Below are 13383 nucleotides of genomic sequence, written 5' to 3'. Positions count from 1 at the left end.
GTACTCATTTTACCGACCTCAGAAGGATGGAAGGCTGAGTCAACCTTGAGCAGCTAACTGAACTATGTGGGGATTGAACCCGCAACCTTCAGGACCTGAGCGTGAGCTTAAGACTGCCCTTCTGCTGCCCTAACACACTGCACCACACAAGGCTCAGAATAGGTGATCCTTTAAAAGGAATTGCCCAAAGATAGGGGGGGGGGGGAGGGGGGGGGGGGGAACGACACCACACACACACAGGGTTATTTTCCCAGGCATCTTGCTATGCACAGAAATTATGTAGGAAAATCACCTGTGTAATTGCACCTTCATGTGGCAGCCACAAACTGTGGAGAATTGTTCAAACAGATTGGTTTACAAAATGAGTGTGCAGACATTAACCCTTTTCAATCCACTGTCTGACATTTTCCAACATTCTGATTGAAGCCTGTACAGCTCAGATGTCGGAAGAGGTCTGGCAGGGTATTCTTCCTGTATATTACTCTCTGGCATGTCCCATACTGCAGTACTGGTTCTAGCCAGCAGATGGCGCCATTGTATAATGGCAGATAGAGAAAGCCCCCTAGGAAACCCTGAATCCAATATTGGATTGCAAAGTGTTAACAAAAAAATTAATGACTAGACCCTTAATGGCTACACAGTTTTTCGAGTAAAATGTACATTTTACTTGCAAAAGCCATGCAACAATCAACAGTCTATTTGAAAGCAATAAGACATCGAGGCCTTAGCCACTATGCAAGACCATACCGTTACCTCAAACTAATTACGCATCAGAGCCTTTTAGAATTAAAGTCATAAGTGCTCCACAGTGCCACACCTCCCTAATAATGATATTTATATAGCACCAAATATTCTGCAGCGCTTACAAGACAGTGAAAATAAAAACAAGACCCAGGTTACATGAAGTAATCAACTGATGGAGACAATAGGGTGAGGGTCCAACATGTGCAGGGTATTGCGAGGTGGAGAGTGAGGGATGCTATACACACAGACAATGGTCAGGCCGTATCGGTATGACTGCAGGGATTGCAGTCAGTAGGACAGGGAGCATGTTATCAGGTGGAGTACAGAGGGGTTTGGTTTAGGGGATAGGATATGCCTCCCTGAAGAGGTGTGTTTTTAGAGCACACCTGAAGTTTAGTGTGTCAGTGATTGCCCGGATAGTTTGGGGTAGCCCGTTCCAGAGGACCGGTGCTGCTCTGGAGTCTTGGAGGTGGGAATGAGAGGTTCAAATTAAAGGGGCACTCAGTCTGATTTTGTTAGCAGACTGGAGGGCGCGGACTGGGTGGTGGATTGAGATGAGGAAAGCAATGTAGGGCGGCGCGGTGCTGTGGATAGCTTTGTGGATGAGGGTGGCAAGTTTAAATTGCATTCTGTATTTGACGGGCAGACTGGCACAGGGCAGAGGAGTCTGAGTAGCAGCTAGACAGGAAGATGAGCCTGGCTGCCGCATTCAGGATGGATTGGAGAGGGGCGAGTCTGGCGCATTGGGGGCCGATTAGCAGCAAATTGCAATAGTTGAACTGAGAGTGGAGAAGGGCAACAGTGGGCAAGAAAAAAAAAAATAAAAAATTTACCATGCATGTTAAAAACTAAAATCTGCACAATCTCTTGCAGTCTTCACTCACCTGACTAAGCTATATTATAGGCAGACTGTTCTGTAGTTCAGCCTCATGGGCCATAGACAGAATAGACGAGAGGGGACTCCTCGACTTTTAGGAAGAAGGTTGTGGGCATCCTCTGTGACCTATGCAGAGGTCATTGTACAGGGTGGTGGAAGAGAAGAGCTGTGACCATCACCCTATTATGTATGGTGGGTGTCATGTTACCAAACTATTGTATGACTAGAACTACAAGCCAATTTTTGGCCATGATGGGGGTAATCCAAAATATGAAAACTGCTGAGTTACTTTATAACATACTGACATTGGAATATACATTAAAAATGTGTTTAACAAAATCTTAAATACCGTATATACTTGAGTATTAGCCGGCCCGAGTATAAGCCGAGACAATAAGTTTCACCGCAAAAAACTGGGAAACCTTATTGACTCGAGTACAAGTCGAGCTATACTCGAGTATATGCTAGGTAAAAAAAAACCTCCGTACTTACCTCGCAGCCCGCGTCTGTGTGACAAGCTGCTTGAATTCTTCCCGCTGTCATCGCCCAATCACAGCTGGCAATCGATCCAATCACAGCTCTTACTTACACAGCACTGACGGCAGGGGATTTGAAAGCCGAGCAGGAAAATGACAGCGGGGAGAATTCTAAAGCAGCTTGATTGGCTGTGAATGATTGAGCTCTGGCTGTGATTGGCTGACGCTCGATCCAATCACAGCTCTTACTTACACAGCGCTGACGACAGAGGATGACAGCTGAGCAAAGAGGACGGTGGGGATGACAGTGGAGAGAATTCAAGCAGCCGGGCGCACCGCCGCCGGAGACACCATACTCTCCTCCCAGCCGGTGTCTGAGGTTTTTTTTTTTTAAAGCCTTCCCTGACTCGAGTATAAGCCGAGGGGGGCTTTTTCAACAACAAAAAAAAAGTGCTGAAAAACTAGGCTTATACTCGAGTATATACAGTAAGTCATTTTTGGTTACATTTGGGTCATTCCATGTCAACTGGCCAATTTTAAAAATAGTCCCCACTCGACCATCTCCAATTTTGCTGAAAATTTACATGGATGTACATATATGTTTGAAATGAGGTTCTGTAAGGTTTTAGCTCCAGATATCATATACCTGGAGTACCACAGCTATACACCTATAAGAACCAATGCTTTCCTATTGAAGCATTCACAAGAACTATTTTAAAAGCGCACAAAATACTCGCACCTGTCAAAGATAGGACATGCAAGTGCAACGCTCATCTACAGGTACGTGCTGTGTGAAAAGATAGGGCATAACCCATCTTTGGTGTGTTTTCCATAGACTCCTATGGGAGCCAGAAAACACGCACCTCGGATCTCATGAACGGGCTACTTAACGAAGCTTGAATTCACCAGATCTTTGGAGCAGCCTAGAAGTTATCTTTTTGGGCGCCTAACCTGCGCAAAAAGCACGCTCGTTTGAAGGAGGCCTAAGGCAGCAATTAATACACACCACTCTATCTATCTATATAAAGTAAAGAAATCAAGTTTGGACTAAAGAGCCGATCTAATCACTTTATTCTTGGCATTAAAAACTTTCGGTTTTGTAGAAACTGAAAACGAGACACTAATTGTGCAGGACAATAACAGCACATGCTTTATAGCGAGAATTACCCCCTCGGCAGCACTTATGGCACAGCTTACATACAACTTTACATATCTATAGTCTGCTCCATTCTGGAGAGAGGTAAATATATTAAGGCACTAAAGGAATGTTACAGTCCGGCTTCGCTTTTCCTATGCGTTCCTTCCCATCAACAAGACTGGTAAATCTTTAAAATGAGGATACATTGGCTACTTTACAGCTTGCAGGCACATCTGTAGCTAAAGTGTGCGGTACACATGAAAGGATAGGAGCGACCGCTACAGGTCCTCCTCAAAACATATATAAAAACAACTAATCATATAGAATATATTTAATTCACACAAGGAAAGAAAAACACAAAAAGAAAAAAAAAAAAAAAACTAAAAACTTTGTCTTATCAAGCTACAGTATGGCATATGCAACTAAGTTGCAAATCATGCAGATAGAGCAGATGCCAGTGTGCATCTTAATATGGCAACAGAAGTGGCGACATCACGGCGTAGTCTTCAGCGGAGTAGGTCACATGACTTCATATCCGCTGCGGATTCCCTTCATTAGACAGCAGGCAAAGACAATTCCCAAGATCTGAAGGGAGAAAAAAAAAAAAAAGGGTTTTAATTTTGCAAATTAATACTTCTAGAACCATCATAAGAGTGGATGTGATTATTTCTGCACTAGGAGACAATTTTTTGCTACATTAGGCCTTTTCATCTCCAGCTCCCCCCCCCCCCCCCCACTCTCCTCTGCAACCCCCTGCTCACCCCCGGCGCCCCCCCGAATCTTTTTGCCCGAGTAGTCAGTCACTCGAAAAAAAGCGCTGCTCGATTGTGAAATCGCCCTAAGCAAGTATGTTCGCTCATCTCTAATTGAGACCAATATCTGTTCTATAGAGTTTTAAAATCCCTTTGATTGTATTCTGTGTCTTTTTTTGTTAATTTTGCCTCCCAAAAAAAAAAAAAAATCATTTTGGCTTTGCTATTTATTTTTAATTGGGTTTGCCATAGAGGATATTTAGGTTTGCAGTAAAACCAAATGTGGGTTTTTTCCTCTGAACCTGCGATGCTATGATCGTGCTAATACATGCATGTATAAATCACTAGTCATAGCGATCACAGGCCCTGGAAGACCCGGACACCAAGGCAATTCATTGGCCCTCAGCGATTATATGAAGGGCTGATGATGGCACAGAGCGAGTACCCTCCCTTATGTAAACACTTTCCAGGTGATTGTGGCATGCAACGGGTAAACAGTGGGGATTTTTGTTAGTCACCGATCCCTGCTGTTGCAGTAGTAGACTGGCTGTTAGTTACAGCCGTCTCCCACAGTGGATGGTGCAGGCTCAGCTACTCAGTTTGCGCCATCCATAGAACGTTAGTGCCCTGTTCCAAGAACTGCTTTCCACCCATAAGGTAGATTTACACCCTGGGGTGGCAAAGAGTTTACGGTCCAAGTAAATATATCTGTTCCTTCTACTAGACTCTAATCATGGGGCTAGGGGCAATCCTCTTGCTGCGAGTCCCACCAGCTTCTGAGGTCAGCTGTGTGACTAAAGGAGTTGACAAAAAGTTCTGCTTCTCTATGCCATCCATCATGCACATACAGTATCCATGGACTACTTTAGCGCCAAGAGCAGACCAAGCATGGCTCGGAAGTTGTGGCAAGTATACCTCCCCCGCCCTCCGCCAAAAATAAGTACTCACCTCAAAGAATGCAATGCCCAAAGCAACGCCAGCCACGATGGGTATGTTATTTTTAAAAAGTCCTTCTACTTTGTTCACACAACCCTGCGAATAGAAGAATTACACATAAGTACATGCAGACTAAATATGCTGTACTCAAACTATGTATATAGTGAGTTACTGATAGAGATTTCTATTAACCCTTTGCAATCCAATTTTGGATTCAGGGTTTCCTAGGGGGGGGCTTTCTCTTTCTGCCATTATACAATGGTGCCATCTGCTGGTTAGAGCCAGTACTGTGGTATGTGACATGCTGTAGAGGCCCCCGACAGAGCGGCCAGTAATATACAGTAAGAATACCCTGCCGGACGTCTTCCGACATCGGAGCTGTACAGCCTTCAATCAGAATGTCTTCAGAGGTCAGACAGTGGATTGGAAAGGGCTAAGGATCACCAAGGTACTTCCAGGGTTGGAAACATTTTTCTAGAAGTATGAAAAGCCTAACGTTACCCAACAGTGTAAAATCTAGAAGAATATTAGGGCCCTTTTGGACTGAACGAGAATAGTTTACTGTAAATGCTACCAGCAACTGACTGACGAACAATTAGTCATCTGCTTCTCTTCGTCGTTCAAGTTCTGCAGGCATAAAACAATTGACGATTGACCTCTGAACAGGCAGTCATTCATCTATGAGCGACTGCCTGTTCGCTGTGAATGAATGTGGGCGGAAGCAATCTGTGGCTCGCTCCATCTCCATTCACTGGGTGATTCTCTCTTGTGTGGGAACTTTGATTAACATCTTCCAGAACTATATTTTACAGCTCTGACATCTTGGATTTCTTTGCAATTAGCATCCTAGAACGAATATGGAATGTGCACCGAAGCGATGGATGACATACAATCTGCAGTCATTGCATTTATTTAAGCGGTTATCCAGCACTCCTATTAAAAGGTAACCGCCCTTTCATCAAAGGGGTATCCGGGCATTTAGTATTAATGACCTCTTAGTCCTGCGATCCCGCGCGCTCATTGAATTATGGGGTTGCAGACTGCAAAAAAAAAAAAGTTATGGCCCTTTGACTTGGGATGATTGTTCTGTTTTCTGTATGCTGAAAACTAACAAAGTGCCATTCGGTGTAAACAGCAACCATTTACTTCTGAACGGGTTGTCTGCTTACCGTGAATGGAGGTAGGTGGGGGTAGTATGCCTGGCCCACTCTGCCTCCATTCCAGGAGCGCTGCGAGTGATACTCGTTCCTGAGTAACAGCACAGGAGCGAGCACCACTGGGACAAGCGTTAGCCAATCAGCTCAGTAAAAGGACCTTTACTCTCCTGTTCTTCATTTTGCACAAAGGAGCCCTTTGAGACTTTCCACTGATTACTGTTCAGATAATTGGTGGACTGGGGGAAGCTTAATGATAATACTTCAGTATAAATACTGCCAGCGACTAAATGACAAGTAATTCATTGGAAATGAATTGCTCCTTTCTGTTAACCGCTAAGTGCTTAATAATTGTCCCATGTAGAAGTACTCAAAGTCTAAATTCATTCCCTGTAACTTGTGTATTTATTCAAGTCAAGCTTACACTAAACTGTATGGCCTCATACTTACTTCATTGTTGAAGTTGTTCGGGTTGGAAACGCTTCGGCCACAGTTTGTAGAAATATTCTTGCAGCAAGAATCGGGCAGAAATTTAGTCCCTTTAAATGGATCATAATTTGCCCAGTCCCCGGAGCTATTGGCACCACAGCACTTTAACTACAGCGGAAGAGAACAAGCGGTGTTAGCAATTGGTTGCATGAAATAGTAACACATACAACAACTTTTACAGCATTTGTCTTCATCCCGCACACCCGGGCATAAACGTACATCCTGGCTGGGAAGCCATTCCCACGAACGGACATACATTTATGTCCAAATCTATGCCCCCCCCCCTCCCCCTCGCCATGTAAAAAAAAATAAAAAAAAATAAATCAATAAATAAATAGCTGAAAGACCATATAGTTGCCATTGCAATTAAAAAAAAAAAAAAAAAAAGTTATGGCTTTTGAACAAAGTGGAAATGAAAAACACTTACATCTCTCTGCAGGTCATGAATTACTCGAAAAGTTTCTTTAGTGGAGTTGTAGCCCTTCATACTGTCCCGGAAGGAGGCGTCCAGTGCATCGTGTAACTAAAAATGACAAGAATGGTAAAGAAAGACTTCAGACGGTCACAAGGCAAAACCTACCAGGTAGACAGTCATTGACACTTCTGTGCCGATTACGATTTCCCTCAATAGATTGCCACATGAGTTCATGCCCATTATGTATCTTGGTCCAGGGGCTTAAAGGGAACAGTCACCTCAGAACAGCACCATAGACCAAGTTATGGACTCGTTCTGGGTGATAGCAGGGCATGTTTATATATCTCACCCAAAAAAACACCACACCTCTTTAGAATGCCAGTCTTCACTGGCATTTCAACCGGCTTCGAGAAAGTGGGACTCGAATAGATTACTGTAGACACCAGGAGCCAATCTGCTTTATCAGCCAATTTCTAGGCACAATGACTACCTAACTAGTATTTGTCCAGGACAGCCTTAATCATGCACTACTTTGAAGAGACCAGCATTGCCCTCATCAGTAGTTTATGCCCTAGTTGTACTGCTCAACATAACCTGAGTAAAGTCTTTTACACAACCTGATCAGGCCATGATAGGTGTCACTAAGCACCCAACGAGTGAGCAAACACTTACTCGTTGGACCTTTGCATCTTTCATGTGGCGCCAAAAGTCAACGGTGTCAGCAGCACACCTCCCTGTATAAAAGGGGAATGTGCTGCCGGGAGCGATGAAACAGTGTGGGGTACAAACCACTGCATGAACGATCAGTTATCATACATGCAGAGTCAGCATGTATGAAGTCCAGACAAACCCACAAGCGCCCGGCTCGTTGATTGGCACTTGTTACATGGCTCTGATAAAGCTATGTAAAAGAACACTGAGGCATCATGTCAGATTCCATGCAGGGAATCCCACACACAGAATCCAGCTCTGCCTGCAGCCAGTATTTTGCAGTCAGCAGCGCCCGCACCTCTGCACTTCCAGGTTCGCTGTATTGTGCATGGTCCTCCCGTATCGCCGTCAGACATGTAACTGCAAGCTCCTTCTCCCCCCCTATATCCAGTCATGGCTTAGGAATGCCTAAAGATAACTAGAGATGTCTAACTCTCCATACATATAGAAAATACTAGAACAGTGTAGGCTAGGATCCAGTGAATCACGTGTTTGGAGTTACGCGCCTTGAGGTGTTAAAATATGTTAAACCATTGGCACCTGGAGCCAATCATGAGTTCTTATGATTACAGGGGGCATGTATTTCTGATTGCACAAGAGAACTTCTATATACATTGTCTGCTCTGTAATAAACTCAGAAGAGCTTTCATTGCCGGATGATACACTGTCATGTGTCAGGGATTTGTGTACACCACTTATCATTTGGACCAGGCAATGAAACACTATGAAATCCCTCTGATGATATCCCTAACAATAGCGTGTATTGCAAATGCTGAATTTCTGCAGCAAAAGTAGTTCAACTATCCCTACAAAGACTTTTAGGAGTTGGGAGTAGAAAAACACTTATAGAAATAAACTTTTAAAAAGGGGTTTTAAATAGAAAAAAAAAATTGGCCTATTCTAAGGAAAGGCCAACAATATATGACCGATGTAGGTCTGCTGCCCCTTCAAATCAGCTGATCGGTGGGGAAACAAAGTGGCAGACCATTAGATATTGATGGCCTATTCTAGGCATAGATGAGCAACTTTTAAAGGCTGGATAACCCCTTTGATTTCTTAATGTATGTACCACTACTTTTCATAATACTCCAGTTACCATTTCTTTCGAATGTGAGTTTATGTAAAACAGTTGTCGCATAAGGCCTCATGTCCATAGGGAAAATCAGGCCTGCTACGGATTCTCCATGGAGAATCCGTAGCGGGTCTCTCCTGCCCCGCGGACATGAGGGCTGAAAATAGAATAAACTCACCTGCTGCGGGCCATGCGTGTCTACCCTTCTTCGCGGCCAGATCTTCTTTCTTCGGCGCATGCGCCGGGCACAAGAAAGAAGATCCTGCCACGAAGGAAGGAAGACCTGCATTGCCCGGAGCAGGCGAGTTTAATTCAGGCGCGGGTCTCCTGCGGATCCGGACGGCTTCCATAGGCTTCAATAGAAGCCTGCGGGAGCCGTCCCCGCGGGAGACCCGCACGAAAATGGAGCATGTCCATTTTTTTTTCCCATGCTCCAGAAATTTTTTAATTCACTTTTATTGACCATCCGCGGGTATTTATCTACCTGCGGGTGGTCAATGCATCCCTATGGGACGCGGATCCGCGTGCGGGTGATCTGCTGCGGATTTTAATTGTTCTTTTCCCCGTGGACATGAGGCCTTAGGGTTCTCTACAATGAATGATTATGTACAAACTAAATGACCATCGGTCACTATGAATGACCGCCTGTTTGTGGTGCATGGAGGCAGGTGGGCTGGAAGGATTCCCGTCTGCTCCACCACCATTCACCGAGTGCTGATCGTTCCTTTGTAAAAGCACAGTAGAAATAATTGCTGCGACGCCCTATATAAAAAGGATCCTTAGTCATCCAAACTTTATATTTTCTTCAACTATAATTACTCCTCTATACTATTAAAATGCAAGTTTCGGAAACTGAAATTTAGAGTGCAGCCGGCCTATTATGAAAAGGGGTTAATAGAACCACCAGTATATAATAAGAGACTTACCTGATTCCTGTAAATATATCCAGCGATTGCAGCTGCGATTTCCACCAAGAATATCAAACCCAGCAAGATTGCAAACTGCTCACAAGAGAAGGATAAAGAAATGATATTAAAATACAGAACCAGCATTTCTGCAATCGTATTCGTCAATATGGTAGGACAGAACGTAGCGGCTCACCGTGGTGACCATGCAGTAGTTCTCCTTCACCGCTCCGCAGCAGCCGAAGAAGGAGATGAAGAAGATGACGACCCCCACTGCGATAATGACAATGGCCGGACCAGATGCGGAGAAGTTTTTAAATGCATCTAGGTTGGGCATCTGCACCAACACATATATTCCCACGCCTATGAGAGCGCATCCAGCTATCTGCAGAGGGGAAAGAGGAAGAAATTGTAAGTCGTATGAAGGTCAGGAACATCATGCATCAGTAGCTGAACTCAGCACAGCCAACCATGGCAATATGCACTAATCATTGCTAACCACCACATTGGGAAATACATCCTTTTATTCAGGAGCTAAAAAAAAAAAAATAGACTTCACGGCGCACGCTGTCTGCCGTGCCAAGCACATCCGCCGGGCTGAAGAAAGATGATCCGGCTGCGACGGAGGGCAGATCCGCAGCGTCCGGCCAGGTAAGCAATTCTTTTTAGACCTCATGTCTGCGGGAAAGGAGGGACCCGCTGCGGGATTCTGCATAAAGAGTCTGCGGCGGGCCTGATTTTCCCCGTGGACATGAGGCCTAAGGGCATATTCACACTGGCCAGATTTGTCGTGGAATGCCCGCAGCCAAAAGTCTGCATCAAAATCTACACCATTAGGTGTGGACTTTAACACATTTTGGTGTGGAATTCACCCCCTCATTGAGAAGAGGTGGATTCCACAGCGCAAGATAGTACGTCATGTCCATATAGTTTAGCTTACTACTTACTGCACCACTGCTCCGATCTCTGTTACTGTGGCGCTGACAGCATGCGCCCGCACAGCTGATCGGTCGGGGTCTTGAGCAATGGATCACGACCGATCAACTATTGATGATCTGTCCTGATAGGCCACCTATCAGAGCTGCAGGTGCTGCTGGAGATCACTCCTGGCACTCCTCCTCTTGCCCTGCTCTATACCTTCTGTCTCGCTCTATAAGCTATTACAGCTAATTCTGCCTTACTGAATGCAAGCCTTATAGCCAGTTTAAAATGCTTTTTGCCATTGTGGCAGTTACTAGTAGGTCTTAGCCTGAAGTGGGGCTGTATATCCTGCATGCTATTATTGTGCTGGGCTAATAGGTGTTTAACCTGACAGTCATTTTTCCAAGAGCCAAGGTCTCTTGGTGTTAACCCTACGAAAATCACCAAGGATCTTGAGACACGATTGGAGGTGGACAAAATTCTGGCTATTTTGCACATGCATCGTCGCCGTGTATAATACACGATGCACAGTTACTTTACTCTATCTTAGAGTTACACTATCTAATGCGAATACGGCATTCAGTTGCGAGGCAATAGGATCCAGTTGAATAGCTTTCTGGACCTTATAGGTTTCAAGCATACGTAGGATTCACTCTACAGATAGAATCCAAGCGCAATTTATAAATGAGGCAGTTTTGAGGAATCTAGGAATCTCTTTATTGAAAAGTGACAGGCACATCTCAGCCATCGTTTTGGTGATCATTTCTGATAGAAAACTCTCTCCTACTTCTCTAGGGGCGTATTGTTGCCCAGCTCCTGACGAACTATCGGCTATCCCGATAGGGAAACGCGTAGAGCAAAAACAAATGAGAGTCAAAAATAATATGAATACAGTGTAAACAATGCACGAAATGATACAGTGTAAACAATACACCAAACGACACTGATTTGAATACCATACTAAAAATCATACGAGTCCTTATAAATAAAAGGGCTGTCTGGTTCGCACTAAAAAACAATCGCCATCTCAAGGGGATGCGAATCATAACAGCTCAAGTACTAAATACTTACCTTGATAGTGAACCATCTTATATAAGTGACTCCTGAGGACCTCTGGAGGGCTACACGGGAACTGTAGATATACTCCCCCCTCCCTTAACCCCCATAAGATCCTCCCTTTTTATGTTAACTGTTTGTCCTGTCACTATATGTTCTATGTGACTGTTTTTTTGTTGGTAGGCTTTGACTTTTTAAATTAATTACTAATAAAATGTATTCTTTTTAACTCTATATCTGCAACGTCCTGATAGGCCATCAATAGTATTACCACGGAAAACTGGCCATTTTGACCGCCCTTTTATACAGTGTACTCTAGAGTAAGCTCTTTCTATACAACCAGCTTGACTAATGTGGAACCTCCAAGCCACTGGGCATATGTACGGGCAACGAGGTATTGGCATATTAAGTTTGTAATGGGAGCCACTGCTTATAACAAAGAGAACGCCAAAGACATCGTTATACTATACAAACACCACATGAAGGTAAAACTGAAACATAAGCTGCAAAAACAGACTACAAAGTAGTGCGCGGAAACCTTGCAAAGTGTATAAAGAGTCTTTATTATATAACCCCACGGATTGATACGGTCATAGCTGGCATGGATATCAACCAACTGAAAGAAGCAGTGCAAAACGGAGAAGGAAGGGAGCCTTTAGGGTCGCCAAGGTAGTGAATGACTGAATGACTAACAAATGACCACAAAAAGTGAACATTAAAAGAATGCAACAGAGATCTCAGGAGGTGTTGTAAGCACCCACTCCATCCATCAGGGGCGTAACTATAGGGGATGCAGTTGCAGCCAGGCCCAGGCGCCCATAAGGCTTCTCTTCTCCGTATAGGAAGCCCAATACTATGAATAAAGCATTATAGCTGGGGCCCTGTTACAAATTTTGCATTGGGGCCCAGAAGCTTCAAGTTTCGCCTCTGGCCCACATGGATACAATGGATAATAAGAAATTATATAGATACATTATATCCAAAGAACAAAAAAATAGCTTAAAGGGGTTGTCCCGAGGCAGCAAGTGGGTCTATACACTTCTGTATGGCCATAATAATGCACTTTGTAATGTACATTGTGCATTAATTATGAGCCATACAGAAGTTATAAAAAGTTTTATACTTACCTGCTCCGTTGCTGGCGTCCTCGTCTCCATGGTGCCGACTAATTTTCGCCCTCCGATGGCCAAATTAGCCGCGCTTGCGCAGTCCGGGTCTTCTCCTCTTCTCTATGGGGCTCCGTGTAGCTCCGCCCCGTCACGTGCCGATTCCAGCCAATCAGGAGGCTGGAATCGGCAATGGACCGCACAGAAGCCCTGCGGTCCATGAAGACAGAGGATCCCGGCGGCCATCTTCAGCAGGTGAGTATGAAGACGCCGGACCGCCGGGATTCAGGTAAGCGCTGTGCGGGTGGGTTTTTTAACCCCTGCATCGGGGTTGTCTCGCGCCGAACGGGGGGGGGGGGGGTTTAAAAAAAAAAAAAACCCGTTTCGGCGCGGGACATCTCCTTTAAAGATGAAACATAAGACTGTAGATCCATGTAATGCCCTGTTAGAGCCAATAATATTCTTAGACAAAAGATGATTAACCACTAACACAGCCAAATCCAAGATAAATAAGGAATATAACCCAAGGGCAAAGCTCCCTTAAAGGGGCTTTCCTGGGGTAAACTAATGATAGCCTATCAACAGTAGATCGGTGCAGGTCAGTCACCCAGGACCGCCATCAATCAGCTAT

The 13383-nt window shown here is 44.5% G+C and overlaps 1 protein-coding gene across 1 annotated transcript in view; it reads right to left on the bottom strand.

Moving 5' to 3' along the window:
• Positions 1–3151: 3151 nt before the first annotated feature.
• Positions 3152–13383, bottom strand: part of CD63 (CD63 molecule) — a 29756-nt gene continuing 19524 nt past the window's right edge. Inside the window, exons 3-8 of the mRNA XM_066585456.1 lie at positions 9866–10054; positions 9691–9765; positions 6994–7089; positions 6528–6674; positions 4936–5019; positions 3152–3820 (exon numbers count right to left, since the gene is read on the bottom strand). Of these exons, the coding sequence (XP_066441553.1) occupies positions 3755–3820; positions 4936–5019; positions 6528–6674; positions 6994–7089; positions 9691–9765; positions 9866–10054 (657 nt within the window). The 3' untranslated portion in view covers positions 3152–3754. The remainder of the gene's footprint in view (positions 3821–4935; positions 5020–6527; positions 6675–6993; positions 7090–9690; positions 9766–9865; positions 10055–13383) is intronic.

Source organism: Eleutherodactylus coqui, chromosome 1, assembly GCF_035609145.1.
Source record: "Eleutherodactylus coqui strain aEleCoq1 chromosome 1, aEleCoq1.hap1, whole genome shotgun sequence".
In the NCBI taxonomy this organism is placed as follows: domain Eukaryota; kingdom Metazoa; phylum Chordata; class Amphibia; order Anura; family Eleutherodactylidae; genus Eleutherodactylus; species Eleutherodactylus coqui.
This window is presented reverse-complemented; position numbering and strand designations above follow the sequence as displayed.